Raw genomic sequence first — 23,640 nt, forward strand, 5'->3', positions numbered from 1 at the left:
GGCGGCTGCCCTGGCCAGGGGTGACGGACAGTGTAGGCGGAATCCAGTTCCCCAGCCTCGCACACGCAGCAGTGGCAGGTTAGAACGCCTATAGACAGCAGTGTCCAACAGCACAAGAAAGTTATAGCTGCATCGCTTGAGCCTTTTCTCCTCATTTTGGTTCAGTAAAACAAAAGAGCAGCTTCATCTAACACTTACGAAAACCAATCACATTAAGAGTAAACTAGACCATTAATGTACAGATACACAGTCCTTACACGTCTATTACGCCATTACTGCTCATTAAGAGTCCACTTCTTTCACAAAAAAGAATATAAAAGACAAAAAGCAGTTGGCAGCTACGATGCCTCAAGTGAGCAACACGCCTGGGCTGCTTGTCTGTAAACATGGAAGTGTTTCTTTTAAGCAAAAAAAGTCATCAGTGCATCTTAGAAAACAAGCTAACAGAAAAAAATAACAGAAATAAAAAAAAAATACAAAAGTCCTCTGTAAATTCCTGTTTTTAACCACTCCATAAGCTTCCATGGTTCCTTTCAGTGAAAAAGCTGGAGATGTAGGCTCGAGTCCTCTCTAAAATACATTTTAACAAATATAATTTCATCTAGTTTGTGTAACAGAATGTTGCTGTATTAAACAATAAAACCTAAAAAAAAGAAAAAACTAACGGTACCTTAATGAAAACAATCTCATTTATAAATATAATCTTAATAAATATGCTACAGTCATATCACTAACTGTTTTGTGACTTCTGAATATATGACTTATACTCCAACATTTGAAAGAACTGCAAACTGACAGTGTATGAAGAGTAGACCGAGATGTTCCCTCTCTGCCATAACATTACTAAAGTGTTAACTCATTTATCCAAAGAAATGTACAACTTTAGGTTTATACAGTAAGGTACTTACAGTGATTTACCCATTTATACAGCAGGGAATTTTTTAACCGAAGCAATTCTGGGTAAGTACCTTGCTCAAGGGTACTACAGCCCGACAGTCGATTTGAATCTGGGTCCTTCTGTTTACAAGGTGACAACTAAGCACTGTGCTACCTACGGCCCCCGAAACCATGGAAATCGCCCTCTCCGGTCCTCACTAACAGACATTTGAGGGTTTTTGTTTTTTAACGGGGCAGTTCAGTTTCAAGGACTTTTAAAGTGAAACAAATGAAATGGAAAAACAAGTTTAAAACAAAAAAAAAGGGACCGCATTAAAACCAGTTGCATGTAACGCAACGTATGGTTCACAAGTAGAGAACACATCTACCCCCCAATACCTCCTGCTTCTCCTCCAGTCATTGTCCACACACAGCTGGCAGGTCTACTCTGTCCATGTCAGGGTGAACGGGGCGGCTTAGTGGCGAAGGAGCTGCCCATGTTGCGGTGGAGGTGGCATGGTCGTGTCCTGTAACAAACAGCATGCTAGTCCCGGCTGACTGCGGTCTACAGGAGATGTTCCCGGCGGACTCCCCCGATGGCGGCCGCGCTCCAAAACAGTGCTGTCGCTAGACGAGCTGGTAACCCGAGCCGGATGTCTGGTCGTACTCTATGGTGTACTGCGTTGTCCAGTCCACAATTACCGGGCGCATGAGGCCACAACAGCGAAACTCAAAGAAGTCTACGAGGTTCCGTATGGAGCCATGGCTATGGGGAAGCGGAAAAGAAGAAACAGTGTTTCAGTGACCTGAAACGTGCAGTGACAAGAAATGCGAAAGAACTCTAGACTAGAGAAATGTAACTGCCTGTTTTTAAGAAATTTCCTTGGTCATACACAAAAATGATCTCTTTACTCTCCCCTGTGCATTACTGATATGTGCGCGACCGAAGGAATGTAGTACTCAGCTGGCTCAGGTATGCACTCACTTGAAAGGGCTCTCAATGGACGTCGTCGTGACTTTAAAGTGCTTGTACCTCCTGGCATTCATCCTCTCATTAGTGGTAATACCCAGGCAGGCGATCTGAGGAACAGAGACAATGTCAATCGGCACACCTTGTGCTGCAGTCTACAAAACTGGAAACTTATGCTGCTCATCACATTTTTAACATGATGGTGTAAACTTTAAAGAGAACACAAACCAGTAAAGAGTTTTACATACAATTGTTTTCAAAGAAGCATCCTTACAGAGGGCTGCTCACCTGGTACATCTGGCACATGATGAGTACAGTCACCCACATGAAGTGGAAGACACTGTTGAGGAACATCCAGAAGACCCAGGGGGAACACGCTGCAATCTGGGTAATGTAGGTCCAGAAGCCATCCTTGGCATAGCTAGTAGCACAATGGACCCTCCAGTCTGGAGAAAAGGAGTTTGGAGATACAGTACGACTCGAAAGACACCAATTTTTTCCTTAAGGGAACCTCTGCGGTTTAACAGCAAACTGCCACCAGAGCATAAAGACTAAGCTTGAATAACCCTGTATGAACACTGTATCAATAGCCTACGACAGGAATATTACTAATAAATGTCTTGTTTGCCTGGATGAGAAGCACCTAACCACAGTGCTTTTATGTCATTTATTCAATGCACAGCAAACAGTCACCAGTGTTCTCCACTTACAGCAGATGCAGCCATAGATCATCCAGCAGATCATGCACAGCAAGAAGAACAAATATCCAATGAAGTAGCGGTGATTCCCACTTCCTGTGTGAGATTTATGAGAATGAACATGTCAGTGGCACCTTGCATCCTATCCACTTTCCTACAATTATTTTCCAGGAGTAGCTCAAGAACTTAAATCTGGGCTCAAGAATTGAACTTCTACACCTAAGGAAGCTTGTGAGCAGATTCAAGGCTAGATGTGCCATAAAATACTCCACACCTGGGAGAATAAACCCAACTGTGGAAGAAAAGATTATTCATGAGTGAAAAATATTTTAGGCCTCACAAATTCATCAGGGATAACTTGCTAAAGAATGATATGGAGTTTACACTGTGCTGTAAAATCAACTAACTGTGAAACAAGGTCACAGTCCAGCTGAACATTAAAGCCAAACAGCGATAAAACGTAACGCTGGAATGCCTCTCATTCCCCATTTATCTCCTTGCAGCCTGCCCGACTGCTCCCGTTTACCTGCTACTTTAATGAACAGTTTGCCCACAGCAGGCAGAGGGCTCCAAGGTACGTAATCACTTTACACACTCTGAAGCTCAAGAGCTGGTGCCTATATTGGTATCAATAAGAGCAGGACAAATTTTCCACTAACACCATGAAGGCACCCTGGGGAAGTGAACTATAAGCCAATTTCCTCACTTTCAGACACTCGTGTGGCACTGAAGGAACATTACAGATGAAGGGCATAAAGTCTATTTTTAAAAACAGCTTGCAGATGGTGATCTATCTCAGGGTCACTTCCTGCTGACCTGTGACACTAAAAGAAAATGCTGCAGTTTTGAACTCGGGAGCTTTTGATTCGGACTACATACCAACACAGTTGCCAACCCATGGACAGTGGTGGTCAAACTTGGCAATGCAACGGTTACATACAGCACAGTGTTTGGACCTGATGGGTTTCCGTATCTGCAAGACAAAATTTGGAGCACAGTGTTAAAAGTGGGCTTCTGCCCTTTACAGAGAAAATTAGAGGCTACTGTGAGGGATCACTTGTGTTTTGATCCAGAAGCCATGGCTAGCACTGCAAACAAGACAAATATGGTAACAAAATTCACTGGCAATCTAAAATGAAATAGTGAGTGTATGACTAATGCCAACGTAAGGTGCGTGTTTTACTTATTTAAAATTAAAAAAAGAGGGTCTGGCAAGTACAAAATACTCTGTCAGTTCTTTGAATTTGTAGAACAGATTGAACATATCAAACATGTTCTTACCAAACAGGTGCTGCAGAATATACTGAGATCCAAGCTACCGGCCTCTGCCAGTTCAACTATTGTCTGGAAGAGTTTGGGGAAAAGAAATGGTCAAACACCACTGCAATGTCAGCTTTCTTACAGCAGAAAAGAGAGAAATTAATTTCTAAATCTTAATACAAGGATTAGACAAACAAAATGGCAAGACACCGGAGGTGCCGAATTCCTCCTTCCTGAAGTCACAGTTTGCCCAGTGCAAGCAGCAGACAGAGCAGTGGTGAGGAGGACGTGTTTTTCATTAGCGATATACTGGTAACATATACAGTACACACTGGAAAAATCTCTTCTGTATCTTTAAGATCAAACCTTGCATTGCACTTAACACTGTGTACTGCTCTTCAAGTGGTTGTCAATATCACCACATTGCTGCTAATAATGAGAGAGCTGGACATACTGCCATGGATCAGCGTGCAATAATGAGGAAATTTATAAGGTGTGATTAGTTGGAACCACTGGCCTTGAGCCCAGAAAACTGCTTTAATCAACAGATGAAGGGGGAGTAAAAGAAGACAGAACAGGCTGTCAAATTCTTGAAAAGTCAGACTGTTCTGGTGCCTATACCTTCTTCTTCTGCTCTTCTGAGGCTTTGATAATTCCGGGGTCTGACTTCCAAGACTTTCCGAAGTTGTAGAACAGTGCCATGCTGGTCAGAAGGAAGGGGAGGTGAACAGTGAGGGGAGGAAGACGTGTAAAGAGTTAAGGAGCAGATGTAGGAAACACACCCATGTGGCTTTTCAACTCTCTTGAAGCAGGCAGTGGGACGTCATCGCTTCTCACAAGGTTAGAAACCATGGATGGATGAGGATGAGGCCATACTGCATGGAGGATTCCTGGTAGCATCCATTATCTCAGCCATGAGTCAAATAACTGAATGGCCACAGGTCTGCCAGGAAGTGACCTCATCACGCTGACACGATAAGAGGCCTGCACTGAATCCATGATGGAAAACAGACCTGTATGTGGTTCTGAATGAAGGCCACATTAGATTAGAAACGAGGAAAAAAATCTCCCCATCTTGTTGTACTCAGTGTTTCCACAGATAGGCTCATACTGAAGCTAAACAGAAAAAAAATGTATCAGGAAGCATCAAATCAAGCCCTGGAAGGTAACAACTCCACGCTGGTGTGGAAGGACTGTGCTGAGAAAGGGGGGAGTATTCTGACGGTGATCATTTCCATATAGGTCAAGATTACACCTTCTAACTGCTGACCACAATATGTAGGCATGTAAATTAAATGGATTCAGTCAACCGTATGTTGTCTCAGTTTACATGACACCTGTAAAAGGCGGTGTAAGAATTACTCCACGTATGATACTGCAATAAGTTTTCACCATCAGGCAGTAAAGTTGTTGCGAGAAAGGGCAAAATAAGGGTAAGGCAGGGCAGAATATAATATTATACATGTTTTAGATCTGAGTGCATCGAGACAGTAAAGCAGTGCAACAAAACATACAACTGTGCTTTTGCTTTTCTATGTAACCGTCCTACATTATATATTTCAGTCACAATTGACGGTGCAGTGAACAACATGGATGTGTGTTCACTTAAAGGCATACTGAAAATGTCTGGAGCACCTTAACAGTTTAGCTAGAATGGAAAATAGTGATTCAAATCATTCGCATGGTTCAGTCGTAAACCTGCTCCAACACGTTAGTACAAACAATCCCAAATTCTCCCTTTGTCAGGTTTGTTTGGATCAGTCCATCAACCCCATACAAAAAACGTAGGGGTGTGTGCAGGTTCAGACTACCAGAGCACACAGGTTAGCAGGTGAACTAATCACTGCCCAAAGTGAAGCACTTAAAGCATATCCACTCACTGCTGCACTATTTTAAAAAGCGCTGGAAAACTTCAATGCTGCAGAATCTAAATCTAGACAACTCCAGATTTGGGTCCAACTTCAAATGGCAGCTAAGTTTGGGTGATAGGTGATCTGAAAATGCAGGAAGCCTGTTGCCAAAAAGGATATTATTCCAGAACCAGAAGAGCCAGGTGATGTACATCCAAAACTTGGTGGCAAGGTAGATGCCCAGCGGCAGGGCACTGTGCATGGAATGGTCAAAGAAGGACCTAGGCACATAGCAGAGAAGCAGAGCAGTTAGGAAAAGACTCAACGGCCAATCTTTTGCACTTGTCTTCACTCACTGAAGGCCTCTAGCATATGTTCTAATGTACAACTGGAGCACTTGGCATACAAGGGCCTTACTTTTGCTTTCCAGACTCCTAAATGTCCAGAGGAGAACCATATGCTAGTTTACCATCCAAATCTTTATGCAGATGACCTTCATTTTGCATATTCCCTTGCTACACTTGTACAGAAGTAACTCGTAAGATGCTTTGGATAAAAAGCATCCTCTATTATATCCTCAATTAATAAGCATAAATTTAGACCTACAGCTTTTACTGAAGTAATTTAATCAAATGTTGGAACACCAAAAAATCCTGTACCAATCCAGGGGAATGACTGATTAGTTATGGGTTAGAAGGAACACACTGATTTCCAGAACAACTGAATACCTGTTTGTGGCATTAATGACATACCTGGAAAGGAACTGCACCGTGATCCACAAGGCTCCGTACATCAGAGCCTTGATAGGCCAGGAGTGGATGTCTAGGTCAGCAATGAAGCCCACCAGCCATATCACCAGGAAGGGGGTCCCCAGCATGACCTTTTGCCTGAAGTCCTGTGGAAACAACAAAGAAAAAAAAATAATAATTTAAACTGTTACAACCCCATTTTCTGCATCTGTTTACAAGCAATCATTAGGGTCACACAGACGGCAATACTACTTTACGCTGAAGAACACCAGAATGAGCTTTTTGCTCCAAAACTGATGTTTCAGCAGCGAATGACAGCAGGACCTTTGAAAAATTCTGACCTAACACTGCTTTGCATGCAGTGTTGTACTAGAAACACAAGCACAAATCACGGTCAAGTTCTGTACTGTACTGCGTGTCTTATGACATGACAAAGGAAAGGCGCAAATCCTCGGCAAGCCTGAAACTGGACTAATCACCACCTTGGAGCAAACAATACCCAGTTATCTTCCTCCAGGACACAAACGCCGAGTTCTAACACTTGTCACATCAACAATAGATAAGTAAACTACACTCAGGAGGCGCCAAGTGCACTTTTAGAACAGATTCGGGATTCCTGAGCGACAAACAAACTGTAAAAGATCCTGTGTAAACCTATGAGAACAGGTTGGGCACATTTGCCTTGTCATGCAGTTAGAGTAGCCATGGAAAAAAACAATTCTGAATGGCAGTGCTCTGCTGCATTAATATATGAATGACAGCTTGAGGGGGACCACACTGGCAGGCTTAACGGTAATATGTGGTAATACACTGTCAGAATCTGCTGTTGTCGTTGTTGTCAACAAGGTCCCAAAGGCTCATTTAATCATATTTGCCTCACTGAAATCTGCCAGCGTGCAGCTCTGTACCTTATCTGTCTTCAGCCTCTTCAGATAGGAGGGACTGTCATAGCCCTTGGCCTGCCGTGCCTCTTGCAAGTGGTTGATCATCCAGGCATTCTTCCTCTGCTTGGCCAGGTCCAGGGCAGTCTCTCCCTGGGAAAAATACACAAAGGCAGTTTGGTGCCATTCCTTCAGTCTGGGCAGCAGACAGAGAATGTGTTGTTGTTTTGGGAGGGAGTAACAGTGTGATCTGCAAAGAGCCTGCAGCAAAGAAGCCAGCAAAGGAGTCACAGGAACATGCAAAGTTACCACGAGGCCTGAGCCATATGCAAATCAAAAAAATATGAATATCATCTTCATGTTATAAAAGATCACATGTATGCCTGAGGGCCCTGCTCAGTTTTTTTTTTTTTTTTTTTTTATGGACCCTTTCTTTTCTGTGATGGTCCTGTACAGAAAGCACTAAAAACAACCATAAGTAGTATGTCCGAATTACAGTGACTATGCAAACACGTAACCCACTGCAACAGCATAAAAAATGCCAAGTAAGACTGTGGGCAGAACTAAACCTAGTTTTAATATAAGAATAGGTGACAACACACAGGGCTCATCTCTCAGGGAAAAACTGGACTGATAAATCACATCTTTCTGAGAGCACAGGGTGGGCAGCCCCAGTGTCTGACTGCAAACATGGCAGTTATCTGACAAGGTAACCACATTCACCTTGATGTTCTGTGCATCCACGTTGGCACCAGCATCCAGCAACAGGCTGATGACTGTAGTGTTGGCAGCCAGTACAGCCCAGTGCAGCGCTGTGTTTTTATGGTACTTGTCACCCAGGTTGACTGACACATTGAAGGTCAGCAGGAGGCGTGTTGGGTCAACACTAGGGGTATTTAAATAAAATAAAATAAAATAAATTAAAAAAAAAGCATTCTCATATTCTCACTGTAGCCATCATCGCTGATGGGCACAGCAGGTCACGCCACACAGCAAACCTTCCGCAACTGGTGCTGATACAGTGTGATCAAAGACAGTGTGCATTAGGTGTGTTAAATATTTATACCCACACCCACCTGTGAGTTCTGTAAGCTGCCCACATCAATGGAGTCATGCCATTCTGATCCATCGTGTCAACATCCTATCAATTGGGAGGCGGAATAAGACCAAAGAATAGAGTAAGACAGGAAAAGGTAGACAAATGACAAGCCTCTTGAGCTAAAAGATGTGCAGAGACATTTTCAGATCCAGGTTGAAGTCAGGCAGACAAGAACTGATGGCATTAAGAATACTGGGAAAACTAAAAACCCTAAGACAAAACAAAAGTGGGTTACAGAAGCTGGAACTGTGAAAATGTACAGTACCTCTCCCCCCCTGGTGGCCAGCTAAAGTTACAACTAAAATTACAAGTAAAGCAAATACAGTATGCAGTATGAAACACTTGATTAATGGTAAAACGGTCAGAATAATACACACAAACCCTAGGAATACGCATTGAATATTGGCTGCTGTGTCCTTTTACTGAAAAAGTAGTACAGTGCACAACCTCCCCAACCACTTCATCCACTGCTATGTTAGACATCCCTCAAGGACATCCAGATATTGCCACTAGATGCTAAAGCACATAATGTAGATAGAGGCAAATCACCAGCTCAAATGTGATCACATGCAATATTGTTTTACCGTGAGACAGCCTGCAGCCTTATGGCCCAGCCAGAAGCTGCCAACTTAGAGAGTGGAGAAGGTCTTGTGATTGAGTGACTCTAGACTAGAAACAACTGAAATTATTTTTCAAAACTGCATTTCTCCAAAAGATCATACAACCTACTGATCACAATCTGCCATTAGATCATGCGAAAAACCTTATGTGTAGAGAGGTCATCCAACCTGCGGGGAGGCTGCATACCTGTCCCTTGGCAATTAAATAAGCCACAATGGAGGTGTGACCAAACTGTGCGGCCAGATGGATGCAGCTACAGCCCTCGCCATCAATGAGCGCTGGGTCGGCACCATACTTCAGCAGCTGAACCACCATGGAAAGGTGGCCCTGTCTGGAAGGACAGCATTTCATCTGTGGTTTAGGCATGCTTTTGTCAAAAAATACAGGTGGTCCTTGACTCGGGTTCTAGTCCGACAACCCTGTTTAGTCACAAATCCACTTGTACTCTGTTATATACAGTATTACACTTGTTCTTTCCCTTTTTCTGCTCATAACTCACTTTCACTTGCTAGCCACTAGAAAAAAGGTAACTCCAATGAATAACTAAGCGTTCTCCAAACAAAACAATGTTTTTATAAATAAAACACAACCACTGAATTATGACAGACAGAGTCAATGAGAAACACGGGCGCCTCATGGGAGGGTGGACAGCCAATGTTATCATACAGCAGTGGCCACTGTTGATGTTATGACCAAACATCGGGACTCTAATAAAATAAGCTTGATGGGGAAGCTGTTGGGACTGCAAGTTGTCATAAGTAGCACATGTCTTAAGTCGATGACTATGTGTAAGTCACAAAGGTGGCAAGAGACACCCAGATTTGCTAAAAATGCTACAGTGTAACCTGTTCTCTTGTTCTGACTGTTATTCTATTGCAACTAGATGGCAGCAAGCTGCATTCATAGAAGAGTCAAAGTGCAGCACTCCTTACCTTGTAGCCCAGTGTAATGGTGTTGAATTCAGATCTCCTCCTAGCTGGTCCACAATGGCACCCTTTGATATGTAGTATCTGCAGAAACACCGTAAAAACAATGGGTATTTAAGACAGCATGCAACACATCACGAATCTAGAACTTGCAAGTGAACAAGTCCCTAAAGAGGCACTTTGGATGCATCCTTGACGATGAGCTGCTACAGTTAAACTGCCAGTTGTATAAAGAGATAAACCTTCCCTTAAAACTATCGCTTTGGATTATTTTTTTTGGCCATTCTGACACTCACTGAAACTACTTAAAGTGAGATTGCTGCTGAGCCGCTGTGAACAACCACCTGAACTGTCTCTGTCACAAAAACAACACTAAGAAAAAAGAAACCACCACGTATCTTCTTCATTCTGGGGTAACAGCAATCTTCACTGGGACTTAGAGGTGGGGTGCATGGAAATCTGTTACAAGGCAATCTCAGAACTCTGCAGCCAAAAAAGCTCCATAATACCCAAACAGCCACTGTGCAGCAAGCCACTACACCTCCCCATCATCAGCTGGTTGCCACCAGAACACACACGAATCGAGCTGACTGACAGTGAACGCCACATCACTTCCTCCGTGTAACTCCTGGAAAGCCCACAGTTTCAGCCAGCCTTTGAATGACAAGTAACAGAATCACAGGACAACATGTAGAGATGCTGCCTAATGTCACTACAACCATACAAAAATGAGTCAAATTCTTGGGATGAACTACTTCAATGCTGGGCCACATTTAGACCTGAGAGCTCAACTGTACTTTTTTTAAAGCAGCAATCATACTGGACCACTGGAACCTACTAATGGAACACAACACCACATCATACAACAATATATATTCACATACTGCATGTACAACCCCAAATTCCAAAAAAAGTTGGGACAGGGGTAGTTTACCTAATAATGTGACAAGCTGAAACAACAAGGTGATGTTAAACAGATGAAGCAACCGTGTTACAGTATATAACGAGCCTCCGAAAAAAGCCTAGTCCTTGAAGAGCAAGGATGGGTCAAAGCTCACCAATTTGTCAACTGATGCATCAGCAAATAATGCAGTACTTCGAGAACTTTCCCCAAAGACAAATCAGGAGGATTCTGGCATTTCACTCTCTATACTGCACAATATAATGAGGTTAAGATTCATACACAGTGAATTAAAATCGTTGATGTGACAATGTGAAGATGCAACTGTAACATGTAAAACACAAGAGTGTGCGTTTCAACTTGTGGGACATACTTGACCAGGTCGAGCCTGTTGTTGATGGCTGCCCAGTGCAGGAGCGTGACATTCTCCTTGTCAGGCTGTCGCACATCGAAACCTGCCTCCACCAGCTCCCGACAACGTTCGAAGATCCCGTACCTGCATAACGGAGAGGGGGGTACGAATGCACATGCATATTCAGAACTATGGGAGATTACTGCAATATTCATACTTATGTAGTCAGACTCAAAAAGACATCCTCAATGTTTTGCATAAAGTGGTATTCACTGAGATTATACTACAACTCAATGTTATGAGCTCTTTTTCCTTAGCTCTATGAAAACACATTAAATTCTACATTTGACAGAATTACAGATGCATCTTGACAGTGAACATTACAATGTTACCCTTATTCAAAGTGCAAAGTGAAAATGAAGCACAGACAGGCTTGCTTTGCCTTACATAGGACACATACAGTAAGTTACTAGTGCAGAAAGAGGGATGGACCATCTTTATGATGGAACCCAGTGCCAAGCCTATCATTTACTCCCCGGTGTTTCTGAAAAACCAGTCTACAAATTTCACAAAACTCATCAGCCGAAGTTTTAATTGCATTATGGTGAAATGAAGATGACAGTGGCTTGAGTAAAAACAAATCAATGATGCTACACTGAAAAACAAACGACGACAGCTACAACTGCCAGGGTGTTCTCACTGTGTGGCTTTGACGATGTCCCAGGTGCTGTAGTCATCTGCATGGCTCTTACGAGTGGTGCTTTCACTGTAGCCATGGTTGTAGTGACTCTGGGGCTTGAGTTCCTGCAAGAAGAAAATGCCCTACTTCAGCAATCAGTGACAGTTCCCCAGAATGATGACACTGTCACCTCCTTACAGAAGGGTCAAAAGGAAGAACAGCTGTCACTCCATCCCTTCAGCATACGACACAAAGTGAAATAATATGAAGAAGCTCTTGACAAATCGTGGCGAAACCATCGCAATATTAGTTGGTCTGTGCTTCCAGCAAATGAAAGAAGCCTTTTGACATTTTTTGCTTAGCTTTCAACTTATAAAGAGCAATATATATTATTGCTACTTTTAATATAGGGGACTCTTTTCTCCAACACAACCAACAATTATTACCCATTTATACAGCAGGGGAATTTTTACTGGAGCAATTCAGGGTAAGCAATTTCTCAAGGGAACTACAACAAGGAGTGGGGTTTGAAACTGGGTCTTCTGAATACAAGGTGACATCTCTAACCACTACACTACCCACTGTCCCCATGTTAAATTACAGCTAATCTCAGAACTCTGTTTCAAATTGTGATAGTGGTTTAAAGAATTAACTAAATGATTTCATTACATAAATTATGCAATACAGTACTGTTTATTGCAATTAATATGGCAACAGGAATTTTATTGCACTAGTTAGTCTTAAGCATTATCATGTAATTTTAAATGAGTATAACATTTAAGACTATTTAAAAATTGAATTTGAATAAGAATCAACACTTCCTTTAGAATCAAAAGAGAAGGAAGCAGGAAATTTACATCAGACAATATGCATCACTTTCTGACCAAGGAACAGATGGTTCCTTTGAACAGTGTTCTGGATGAGCGGCAGCAATCCCAGTGGGATCAGAGACCCTGGCGGTCAAACAAAAGGGTCTTGCTTCTATGCCTGTCTGACCCCTGCACCAAGGAGAGGGTATGACATCACAATTAAAACTAAATCCAGGAGACCGCTGCATTCAGAACACATAACCAAATTTGAATTCATGGTCTCTTGTCCAAAGCAAACTGGGTGCAGCTGGTTTATCCCTACTGCAGTTGTGCCCTACTCTGGGAAATACATCTTGTCAGTTTTCATCAAGGTTCCAAAAAGAGAGAAACTACATTAGCACAGTCATTCATTCAAAAGTCCAACCCGAACATCATCACCGTATGTTCAGCAAAGTTCTGACTTTTCTTCTTGACCGCAGTTAAACCATTTTGGACATTACAGCTCAGCTTTGACAAGACAACTAGACAGACTTCAGGTTGAAATGCAGAGGAGTCACAGCGTGAAACCACCTGTACCTCACGGAGAAAGGACTGAAAACCATCCATGCCTCCCCCTTCACCGACAGAACACCTTAGCAGAACAAAAATAACAAATTTTACACAAACACAAAACTGGCTGTAATGGCTGATCAAGCAAAGACACCAAGTGTTCAGAACTTAACATTTCCATCTCAAACCTCTTGCTGGTGTAGGTTATCGGCCAAGTCAGATTTATCCCTACTTGAAAAGGAAAACAGTCACTTTATTCAAGTGCACCTCTGTGCTTCATCATCCAATGTTCTTGACAAGCCAGATACATCATTTGTGATCCCAATGTGAATTAAGCACTCCAGCAGCTTCTTGAAAGAAAATTCACATTTCCTTGGCAAAATCTGCTTTTTTCAAAATATTTACTGTAGTATGATAGTGTTTTTCAGAACTTGTTAAAGGGCCTGATAACAGGTTCCTGCTGAGACTTTGCTTCCTAGATAAATTAAACCAAATTATAAGTTTTGAAGGTAAGAGTAGCCTTTCTTGGATTATTCAGAATACCAGGTAACTTCTGTTAAGGCAGCAATATTGAAATCCCCATGAGAACCAACTGATGTAACTTTTCTATTCCCCAATAGTGTAAATTTACAAATATGTGAAGCTCTTCGCTGAACTCATAATAAAACAAATCACTTTCAGTATGTTATCACATATAAAAATACTGAAATGCCAACTTTATATGTAATAAATAAAGTATAATGTACATTTCCTTTCTCTCGTTGCTGAACCAATCATGTTGCAACAAAAGGAATTTGTGAGCTGTGAAGCAGCACCTCAGATCATGGAGGAGAGTGCAGCAAAACTTCCTCAAAGACAGGAAGACACGTTACCTCTCGGGGGCGATTCTCAAGCTCAGTGGCTTCCTCAAAAGTGACTTCCACACATGGCATGAAGGCCGGAGTTACTCCCAAGCTTACCATTTATTTCTAAATAAAACTAGAAACTGCAAAGAATGCCAACTCCAGGGCTGCAGAGTAGGTACACAAAACTTTCGGCTCCAACTCCTACATTTATGGTACCACCGAGTCCAACTCCAGTAACCCAATAATTGCTTCCAACTCCGACTCCACAGCACTGCTCTTGTAGGTGCATTTTTTTCGGACCTATTAAAACTACAGATTTTTGCATCACGTACTTTTTCATCATCATCATGTTTTACAACACACTGACACAGATATTTCCCATCTGTTGTGACTGTAAAGTGTTCAAAAACTGCCGACTTTGTTAAAACTTTTTGCCATATAACAGGATACAACAAGTAAAACAACATTAACAATTTTATATAAAATTGGACTATTTGTTGACTTCTGCTGTCTAGCCTAGGCCCAAATCGTAAGCGTACAAGTCCGCAGACCTAGCCTAGGCCCAAAAGTTGCACATTACTTTGAGGGTCAACTCATCCGGCAAATATAGGCCTAAACCTATATTACGCTTCTAATTTTTGGGGGTTGTCTTATACGCCTGATCAACATATATGGTACATTTAGTCAGACTCGGTACAGTTTTACCAACTCCAGCAATACAATGACTGCTTCCGACTCCGACTCCACAGTACTGGCCAACTGTACACTCAACGGTTTATGTAGAAAGTAATATGGAGTTCTTCCTTATCGCAAACCTCCTGGATTGCAATCATCTCACTGCACTAAGATGTCACCACATTCACTTGCTGGAATGCTAACCAGTGGTATGGACGCAAACAGTTGGCTGAGACACAATACTACACAATTCAAAAGAAATCTTCCCCAGACACACAATGGTAGCGTTTACCTTAAGGAAAAGAAAACTGTTTCGATTTGCATTGGCACTGGTGACTGTTTTAAAATATCTTTGGCTATGTTACCTTTCTAAGAGTGAAATGACTGAAAAGTTCAAGCAAAGACTGGCTCACTGAAAAGGACAAATTACAGGACCCTCTGCCCTGAAAAATTATGTTAGATACTTTTTATTGACTGAGAAGCAGGCAAGAGGTGGCATGGTAGTTAGAGCTGTTGCTTTGCAATCTCAATGTCCTGTTCAAACCCTTGAAAAGGGCATTTTCCTGAATTGCTCTGGTAACAAATACCCTGCTGAATATACCTGTAAAATGTTGCTTTGAAATAAGTTAATCAATTTGCAGAACAGGAGTAATGTAGTACAGCATCTCTTTCCCCTGCAATCTCACCTAGAATTTCCCAATGAAGCTAAGTTGTTCACAAGTTTCAGTTGGAAAGATGACAACATGTCTTCTGAGTGCCAGTCAAATTAAATAACATTCCTGCACTGTGGGATCATAATTGCACTTTAATATTCATTTGCATTTATTCATTTGGCAGGCACTTTTTCCAAAGCAATGTACCGATCACAGTAAACAAAAGTGCATTTCACAGCAGATGGAAGGCTTCAATACATGCTCAAAAACAAATCAACAGCAGTCTTGTCTCTACTAAAGACTTAAGGATAATAAAAACAAAATTTAGTTAAATAGGGCGGCATGGTGGAACAGTGAGTAGCGAGAAGATATGGGTTCGATCCCCACTCAGTCTGTGTGGCGTTTCTATGCTCTCTCTGTGTCTGTGTGGGTTTTCTCTGGGTGCTCCGGTTTCCTCCCACAGTCCAAAGACATGCTGTTCAGGTTCCCCATAGTGTGTGAGTGACAGAGAGAGTGTGTGTTCCACTGACGTATGGATGAGTGAACCAGTCTAAGTACTGTATCTAGCAGTGTAAGTCACCTTGGTGAATAAGGTGTGGGCTGGTCACACTACATAGAGTTCACTGGAAGTCACTTTGGAGAAAAGCATCTGCTAAATAAATGTAAAATTTCAATCCTTTCCCAACAGTGTACACATCACTGCCCCCTGCAACTTACACTGTGTGTGTACCTGGGGGGACAATGCCACATACTGGTTAGGGTGACTGTGTGGTCCATACAAATGAGCTTCAATTACTATATGATCACTTCCATCCTTAACTGCTGAGGTAGTTATGAATTTACTAAAAAAATTACTGGCCTCGACCGTCACCCCCCAATGCTTTAAGTTCTCTGGGAAGTGTACATTCAGATCACTGGGTACAGTACTTCAGCACTTTGTACTTATTACACCATTTAAATAGTAACATACAGAAAATACATAAGGTAAGCAATTACAAAACAGTAAAAGTTCAAAAGTATTAACATAACAAATATGCTATTGTTTGACAACATAAGTTTCCATTCCAAATCCTACTGGTCATCGTACTTACACTTAATTGATATACAGTAAGAACATCCTGCTGCATAAGCGGAAATCACTGCAAAAAGGCACCCTTTCGAAATTACCTAAAGCCATTAGGTGAAAAATAGATAAACAAGACAGAAAAGAGAGATAATGATGATTATAAAAATAATGACTCCTAAAAGAAAACAAACACACAGAGAGGTCGCGAGGCTCCTGCTCCCATCACCAGCCGGCTGTGTGATGCTGCTCACAGACCTATTTGTCCAAAACGCACATGGAAAAGAGAGAGAAGGGAGGACAGCAACTAGACAGACAACAATGAATGATCTGTTCACAGCGCCGTGTCTCTTACTGCTTTATTATTACTGTGTGTGTTTAAGTGAGAAACACGGACAGTCGATGGATGGGGAAACGAACGGAACGCCGGGCCTGTACCGTACGCAGAGCACCACCGCACCGTGAACCCCACGACTGCACGAGTCCCTTATGTACAGTAATAATAACAATGATAATGATGATAAGTATTAAAGATCTGCATCATGACTCTTTAATGTTAATCATGTAATTCACCTGCTGCAGACGAATGTGTGCAGGCAGCGCAGGCGGGCGACACCACACACACACACACAGCCTCTCTCCCTCCGTCCTCGTTCGTTAACGTTTAAAATTCATAGCTCTGGGAGGTTCCATGTATCGGGCGCCACACGCGTGTCCTATAGCAGGTCGGTTACTTTCCTGTTTTCTGCTCTTGAGACAAATTCCCATCAATTCGGAGTGTGTGTCAGTCAGCAACCGCGCTGCCTCTCCGTTCCGTTCGTCCGGCCGCACAGACCTGCATGTTCCTTAACCACTTTAAATACGTTGACACGTCACACTCTCACAATGTCAACTAACACCGTGGCCGTGCATGGCCTCCGAGCAGCAACACGGCAGGGAAACTCACCTCCGGGTGAAGAATGGGGACGCAACCTGCTTCTTTCTCGTACTCGTCCATAGCGTCCGCCATCCTGCCGCTGGGACCCGCCGGGCATTGTGGGTAGCGGCGGTGAAACAGGCAGAGGCGACGGCGCATGCGCAGTGAACCTTGCTTCCCGGATGGCCGGCCGTGCATTACATCGTACGTTACAATCATCATTACATCATCGCGTCAGCGCTCGAGGAGAAAGTCCGCTTCGCATGTGGGTTCTGCGTTGAGAAACTTACGCCGCATAACTAGAATCTATGAGGTTCTGCAAAAAAACAAAAAAAAAAAAAAAACGCAAACACTCTGCCAGCAAAAATGTTGCATAGTGAAGTTTGTTTAATTCACTGAAAGAGTTGCGGTATGTTTTCTTTTAGTCGTTTTTGCCAAGCAACTGCTTGCGCATAGCGTCGCCAAACATGAGTTATTCCATCCGTCCATTTTCTTGCCCGCGATATAATCTCTCCAGCAGGTCCTAGGTTGACCTTGGGGTCTTGTCCCAGTTGGCTGTGCCTGGTATACCTCCAAAGGGAGGCATCTAGGGGACATCCTTACCAGATTCCTGAACCACCTCAAGTGGCTTCTCTCAATGCGGAGGAGTAGCAGCTCTACTCCGAGTTCCTCCCAGATGTCCAAACTCCTCACCCTGTCACGGAGAAAGCTCATTTCAGCCGCTTGTACCCGTGATCTTATTCTAATGGTCATTACCTAGAGTTCATGACCATAGTTGAGGGTAGGGACGTAGAGCGACCGGTAAATAGAGAGCGTTGCCTTATGGCTCAGCTTCCCTTTCACCATTACAGTCCGGTCCAGCGACCACATTACTGCTGCCGCTGCTCCCAGTCTGCAGCTGATCTCACGCTCCCTTCTTCCCTCCCTCATGAATGAAACCCCAAGATACTTAAACTCCTCAATTTGGGGCAATTTTCTCCCCTTACCTGAAGGGGGCATGCCATCCTTTTCCGTGAGAGAACCATGGACTCAGAGTTGGAGGTGCTGATCCTCATACCAACCGCTTCACACTCGGCCACAAACCGTTCCAATATGTGCTGGAGGCATCCATGTGACGGTGCCAAAAAGACATCATCATCCACAAAAAGCAGAGGCATCACTTTCCGGCCCCCACACAGAATGCCCTCCTGACCTTGGCTGCGCCTTGATATCCTGTCCATGAAAACCACAAACAAGAGTGGAGACAAGGCACAACCTTAGCGGAGTCCAACTCCTACACTGAACAGGCTTGACTTAATGCCGAGTATGCGTACATAGCTCTCGCTCCATATGTACAGAGACCAAATGGCCCGCAGTAGTGGCCCCGGCACCCTATACTCCTGAAGCAACTCCTACAGAATTTCTCGGGGAATCTGGTCGTAGGCCTTTTCCAAGTCTACAAAACACATGCAGACTGGATTAGCAAACTCTCATGCCGCCGAAAGGGTAAAAAGCTGGTCTACTGTTCCATGGCCAGGAATGGAATCCGCACAGACTACTCATGTGAAGCACCCGGGCTTTAAGCAATGTATACCAGCATTTCCACCGTAATACCCCAAATCCCATTTGAAGACCGGTCCCCTAATAAGCGTGTTTTGGAACGTGAAAGTCAACCCATGTAGGCTGAATGCAAACTTTCCACACAAAAGAAGCACCTCAGTGCCTCGTATTCACTGTTGTGACTCCTCTGTCTGCCGCTAGATGTCAGGCTCTACTTATTTAAGGCGTAATTTTAAAAGTCCTTTCGAATGACCAAGTGTGTATAATTCAGTCTTTCAACCGTACAGCAGAAATAATATTTTTAGATTCTATATCATAAGAGTTACGCTATGCCTCAGAGTCCAGACCTGTACACACGTAGGTGAGGACCGTCACGTATTATACACTACGTCGACGGCAGTCAAGAGCAGTCGAACGACGAATCGAGGGCCGCAGGCAGGCGGTGCAGTCGATCTCAGAGTCAATATTGTGTGGACGGAAGACGATCGACGAACGGGGTCGCGGGGGCTGAAGTGGCCGAGGAGCGCGAGACTCGACCGGACAGACGTGGACGGAGTAAAGAGGCAGGGAGGAGCTCGTCGGACCGGCTGCTTCGCGAGGGCGCGTCATCGGTGCGCGTGGCCGTGGATCATGTAGTGGAGAGATCATGATCGTTATTAATTGGTTGTTGTTGGATGGCCGTTAGTCCGGTGTAATAGGAGCGCGCGCTCGACCCCGATCGCGGAGACCCGCGGAGAGAGAGGTGAGCAGGTGATGCTTCGTCTCACAGAAGTGCTTTCGTTCCCCATCGGCCTTGCTGTTCTGCCCGAAACAGCGACTCTGTCATCAGATGTATTATTATTATTAATATTATTATTATTGCTGATGATGATGCTGATCTGATGCCGAACGTGAGAGAAGCTGCACCCAAGATCGTTCTACAAAAGATACGAAATATCGATACACTTGACTTGTTGTAAAGCGGTGTGTCCATGAATCATTTGGACGTCTGAATATATGTGTATCGTTGATTGTGTCACATTATGAGTGTTGCTAATGAGGGAGGTGTGGGTGGAACAGGGGGGTCACGTGGGTTACAGCACCAGGCAACAAAGGATTATCACATGTCATGTTGTCAAACGGTGTGTGTCACAATCTCTCTCTGTGTGTGTGTGTGTGTGGGTAGGTCATCACACACTGACAGCATTGGGGAAGTGCGCAGCCCTGTGTTTTCGGAACCGCTCTACATCAGTGGGAACCTCTCCCAAGGGCTGCTTCTCCTCCCATGTCCTCAGTCACTCATGGAAGCGAAAGCAAGGAGCTTCACGAGGGCTGAGTGGCGTCCGTGCGGAACGGGCCGCCTCGGGGTCTCGTGATCAGGCCTTGTCGGGCTCCCTGTCACATGCCTCGAACCCCACGCCCCGTCCCTCTCTTGCTGAGCCGCGGGATCATTCGCTTTTAGCCGTTAGGAGTCCAGGTTTTAGCGTGGGCTTCGTTTTCAGGAGCTCGGCGGGTGGTCCGTTCAGGTACCACGTTTTAGTCCAACAGGAGTTTGCAGCGTGAGGCACCGTGCAACTCTTTATTAATATAGCAGTACAGCTTTTTAATTATTAACCTCTATTTAGCGTCTCTCTTTGCTGAAGCGAAGGCCCGTGACAGTGATGGATAATACATTTTACTATGATTTACATGTTTATTCGGCAGGGTCTTTTTAAGGGATCGGCTCAGTGCAAGTACCTTGATCGAGGGTCCGACAGCAGCGGTGGGATTCAAACCCGAGGCCGTCAGATGGCAAGGTGACGGCCGACATTTTTCTGAGGCCAAGAGGTGAATTTAGCTTTAGATGGGTGTTTTTCTTTAGTGGAAAGTGACTCACGGCTGTCGCACACTGTCACGAGGACGCGACCTTTGTTGGGCTGCAGGTATTTTGTTAATCAAATTGCTTTCTATCATCGCACGGCGACAGCACCACGTCGCGAAACTTGTCAGTATTTAATGATGTTAGGCCCGTTGCCACGGTGCCACGTATGCGTCTGTGTGCGACCGCCTGCGATCTTAATCATATCATCTACCTGATAATTTAGCATTGTCTTGGCTGCGATTTCTCTGTCCCGTTGTCAGCTGTGCGTTTTTTTTTCACCCTGTCCCACCGTGTCAGTGTTCAAGAGTGTGCGACGTCCCATATGTCATTTCTCTCGTAATAAATGAGCGGGAGCGTGTTTCGTGGTGAGGACCGCCTTTCGGAACACACGATGCGGTAGCGTGAGGGACACGGCCGGCCTCCTCGCGACCCCGCTTGCTTTGCAGTCGCTGTGACATTTAGATGACGCGTGTTTGCGATACATTCTGTCACAGACACGACATCATGTGTAAGGTGTTTAATAGAACGCGCTCCGTGTATGATGTTTCTCAGTAGTTTCTTTCATAGTAAACGAGAAGTAGGACCTGTACCGATGTTCACCTGAGGAGCACTGCAGGAGGACAGAGGAAGATGCGCCACGGTATTGCGGCGAAGGCCTCGCTCTCATCTCGTAGTGGTTTGGCGGTTCGCGAACCTCACCCGTGAGCCGAACTGTCAGAACTGCGAGTGACCAAACCGTTGGGAACCGATTCATATCTGACAAATGTTTTTGGGGCCATTTATTTCTGATGTTAGTGGCAGTTTCTAGAGAATTCTCTCGGTTTAGTTGAGATCCTCCTGGTTGTTGCGACAATCGACGTGCGTTGACGTTGGTGTCACGCTCCCCTCAGAGGTACCCGCTCCTCTCATAACACTCGATGGTCCCGGAAAAGGGCGAAAACGAGCCGACTGCAGACGCCAGGAGCGGGCGGTCCAGGGCTCGGGCTGCCGGCGGATGTTATGAATGTGCAGTCGTGTTCTAGAAAGTTCTCCAGCGGTGGGAGACAGCTACAAGTGGCAGCGCCGTCCTTATCTGGTTCAGAGCCGTTTCCTGTTATTATCTGGTGTGGGCTTTCTGGCGGATGTCCTCTTCATCGCACTTGCGATATCTCAGTCTGCGCTCCGCGAGGAGATGTACCCTGAGGTTCAGGGTGTGACTCCGCCTTCTTTTTCAAGTGCTAAAGCACAGCAGGATGGGTAGGGAGGAACAGGGTGGTTTCGTGGTAAGACGAGCCCTGGGCATAGACTCTGTTAATGCAAGGGGCCTGAAAAGGGTAAAAGTCATCCTCGTTTCAGCGCGACGACCTCTAACTGCCGAGACTCGACGAGAAAGATGAACACTTTGTTTCACTCTGTTGTTTGACACCAAAAGCCACCTTTTTTTGGGATTCATGTTGATGTCGGCAGTAAATTGCAGGACCCGAGTGTTTGGGGAGCTTGAAAGTGCCATTTTGACGTTACCCACTCCTGGGGTAGCAGGATCAAAGTACTTTACCTGAAGTGGTACGGTAAGAATACCCTGTTGCATGAATGGATGAAACATGGTAAAGTTGGTCACGAAACCAACTATGAGTCACGCTGAGCACAGAAAGCAGAAAAATGAACAATAATGCTGTAACCTGCGTGCAGTTGGAGTTCTGGTGTCTGAAGGAGTTTGGGGGTGGGAAAAATGTTTTAAAAAAAAAAAGAAATATAAATATATGCTTTTATTTGTGCAGTTATGGTTTAATGATTAAGAATACAGCCCACTAACTTGGTGCTGGGTGGAAAAAATGTACAAAATGAGCTCATAGTGATTTGAAGGTGCAGCATTTCCAGCCCCCACCCCATCAGTCCTTTAACTGTCTAGAGTGTATAATGGCTCTCTGTTGTGGTGTAACAGAAGCTAACAGATTTGTGCCGAGGTCCCAGGTCTTCTGGACCTTGGCCCTGCCCTCCCCCTCGCCGCTTGTCCCCATGCTCCGGAGCGCCAGTGCATCCCGGCGACTCCGTGGATGGGACCCCTGGAGAATCCAGCCCCCCGCTCGGCTGCAGGCAGATTCGGGCGTCCAGGAGAACCAGCAGCCAAGGCTGCCTTGCGCGTCAAGACGAGAATGAGAGTGTTGGCGTGCAGTACGAGCGCCGGCTTGCTGGACACACCGAGAAATGGGACTTTTCCAGTTCTCGTGAGTCCTTTGTGGATCGCGGCTGCACTGGGACATTTCGGTTGTCCGGCCTTTCTGCTCCGTTCCGCTGTCTCTCTGTTGGGAATTTATGGCAAGGACACGGCCGCCTCCTAAATAGTTCTTTCTCGGGGAACCTGTCTTCGGGTGGGCGTTTCCTTGACCACCTTTCCAGGAGAATAGAGCCTTTCTTTCAGTGTTCGGTGTTCCTTTGACTTGTGCTGAGTTTTGGGGGTGTTTCAGTGCACCATCTCCTTATCCCAGAGCACAGGAGCCTGAGGACGGCACCGGGACCATCTCGGTCCACAGCGTGTTCGCAATTTTGCACGGTGGGCATCGGCAGTGGGGATCCGCAGCGGGGATTCGTTTGGCGCTCTGTGTACTCCAGCAGGGACGCGCTGTCAGTCAGCAGTGCGGCCGCCGATGAGCTTGGGACCACCTGCCCCGCGAACAGCATCGCCGGAGAGGTGACAGCTGTCCGCTTATGGCCGAGCTGCCCGTACACGTCCCGCTGGAGGTTGGGCTCGGCGCTTTCCTGTTCCGCCCCAACCAAGAATTTCAGGAAATGACAGGCCTGCAGCGCAGCGCACTGCGCACGGTGTTGGCTCAGCTAACCCCCCCTCCCTTGTCACCCATGTTGCGCAGCTGTGTGTCGAGCCAGCCCCGAAACCGCTGCTTTCCTCAGATA

General features: G+C 44.8%; 2 protein-coding genes across 2 annotated transcripts in view; one reads left to right on the top strand and one right to left on the bottom strand.

Moving 5' to 3' along the window:
• Positions 1-955: 955 nt before the first annotated feature.
• LOC108942109 (palmitoyltransferase ZDHHC17-like) lies at positions 956-18,032 on the bottom strand. The gene is made up of 17 exons (XM_018765219.2): positions 17,403-18,032; positions 11,884-11,987; positions 11,205-11,327; positions 9,937-10,014; positions 9,191-9,335; positions 8,361-8,425; positions 8,008-8,170; positions 7,312-7,437; positions 6,407-6,549; positions 5,835-5,935; positions 4,426-4,550; positions 3,826-3,888; positions 3,424-3,517; positions 2,557-2,640; positions 2,135-2,292; positions 1,862-1,956; positions 956-1,642 (listed from the first exon to the last, which is right to left on the bottom strand). The coding sequence occupies exons 1-17, from the start codon at positions 17,592-17,594 to the stop codon at positions 1,504-1,506; spliced, it is 1,998 nt and encodes a 665-aa protein (XP_018620735.1). The 5' UTR covers positions 17,595-18,032; the 3' UTR covers positions 956-1,503.
• A 1,338-nt stretch (positions 18,033-19,370) lies between these two features.
• LOC108942325 (oxysterol-binding protein-related protein 8-like) overlaps positions 19,371-23,640 on the top strand; it is a 48,664-nt gene continuing 44,394 nt past the window's right edge. Inside the window, exon 1 of the mRNA XM_018765597.2 lies at positions 19,371-19,653. The gene's annotated coding sequence lies outside the window, so the exon portion shown is untranslated. The remainder of the gene's footprint in view (positions 19,654-23,640) is intronic.

Source organism: Scleropages formosus, chromosome 5, assembly GCF_900964775.1.
Source record: "Scleropages formosus chromosome 5, fSclFor1.1, whole genome shotgun sequence".
NCBI lineage: Eukaryota > Metazoa > Chordata > Actinopteri > Osteoglossiformes > Osteoglossidae > Scleropages > Scleropages formosus.

Bases quoted from the DNA above. Each gene is read 5' to 3' on its own strand.
- LOC108942109 (XM_018765219.2), bottom strand. From the start codon at position 17,594: ATGATGATTGTAACGTACGATGTAATGCACGGCCGGCCATCCGGGAAG. The intron at 8,171-8,360 runs GTGGGTGTGGGT...AAATACCCCTAG, and splicing joins GCAGCTTACAGAACTCACAG to TGTTGACCCAACACGCCTCC. The intron at 2,293-2,556 runs GTAAGTGGAGAA...CCTTTTCTCCAG, and splicing joins GATCTATGGCTGCATCTGCT to ACTGGAGGGTCCATTGTGCT.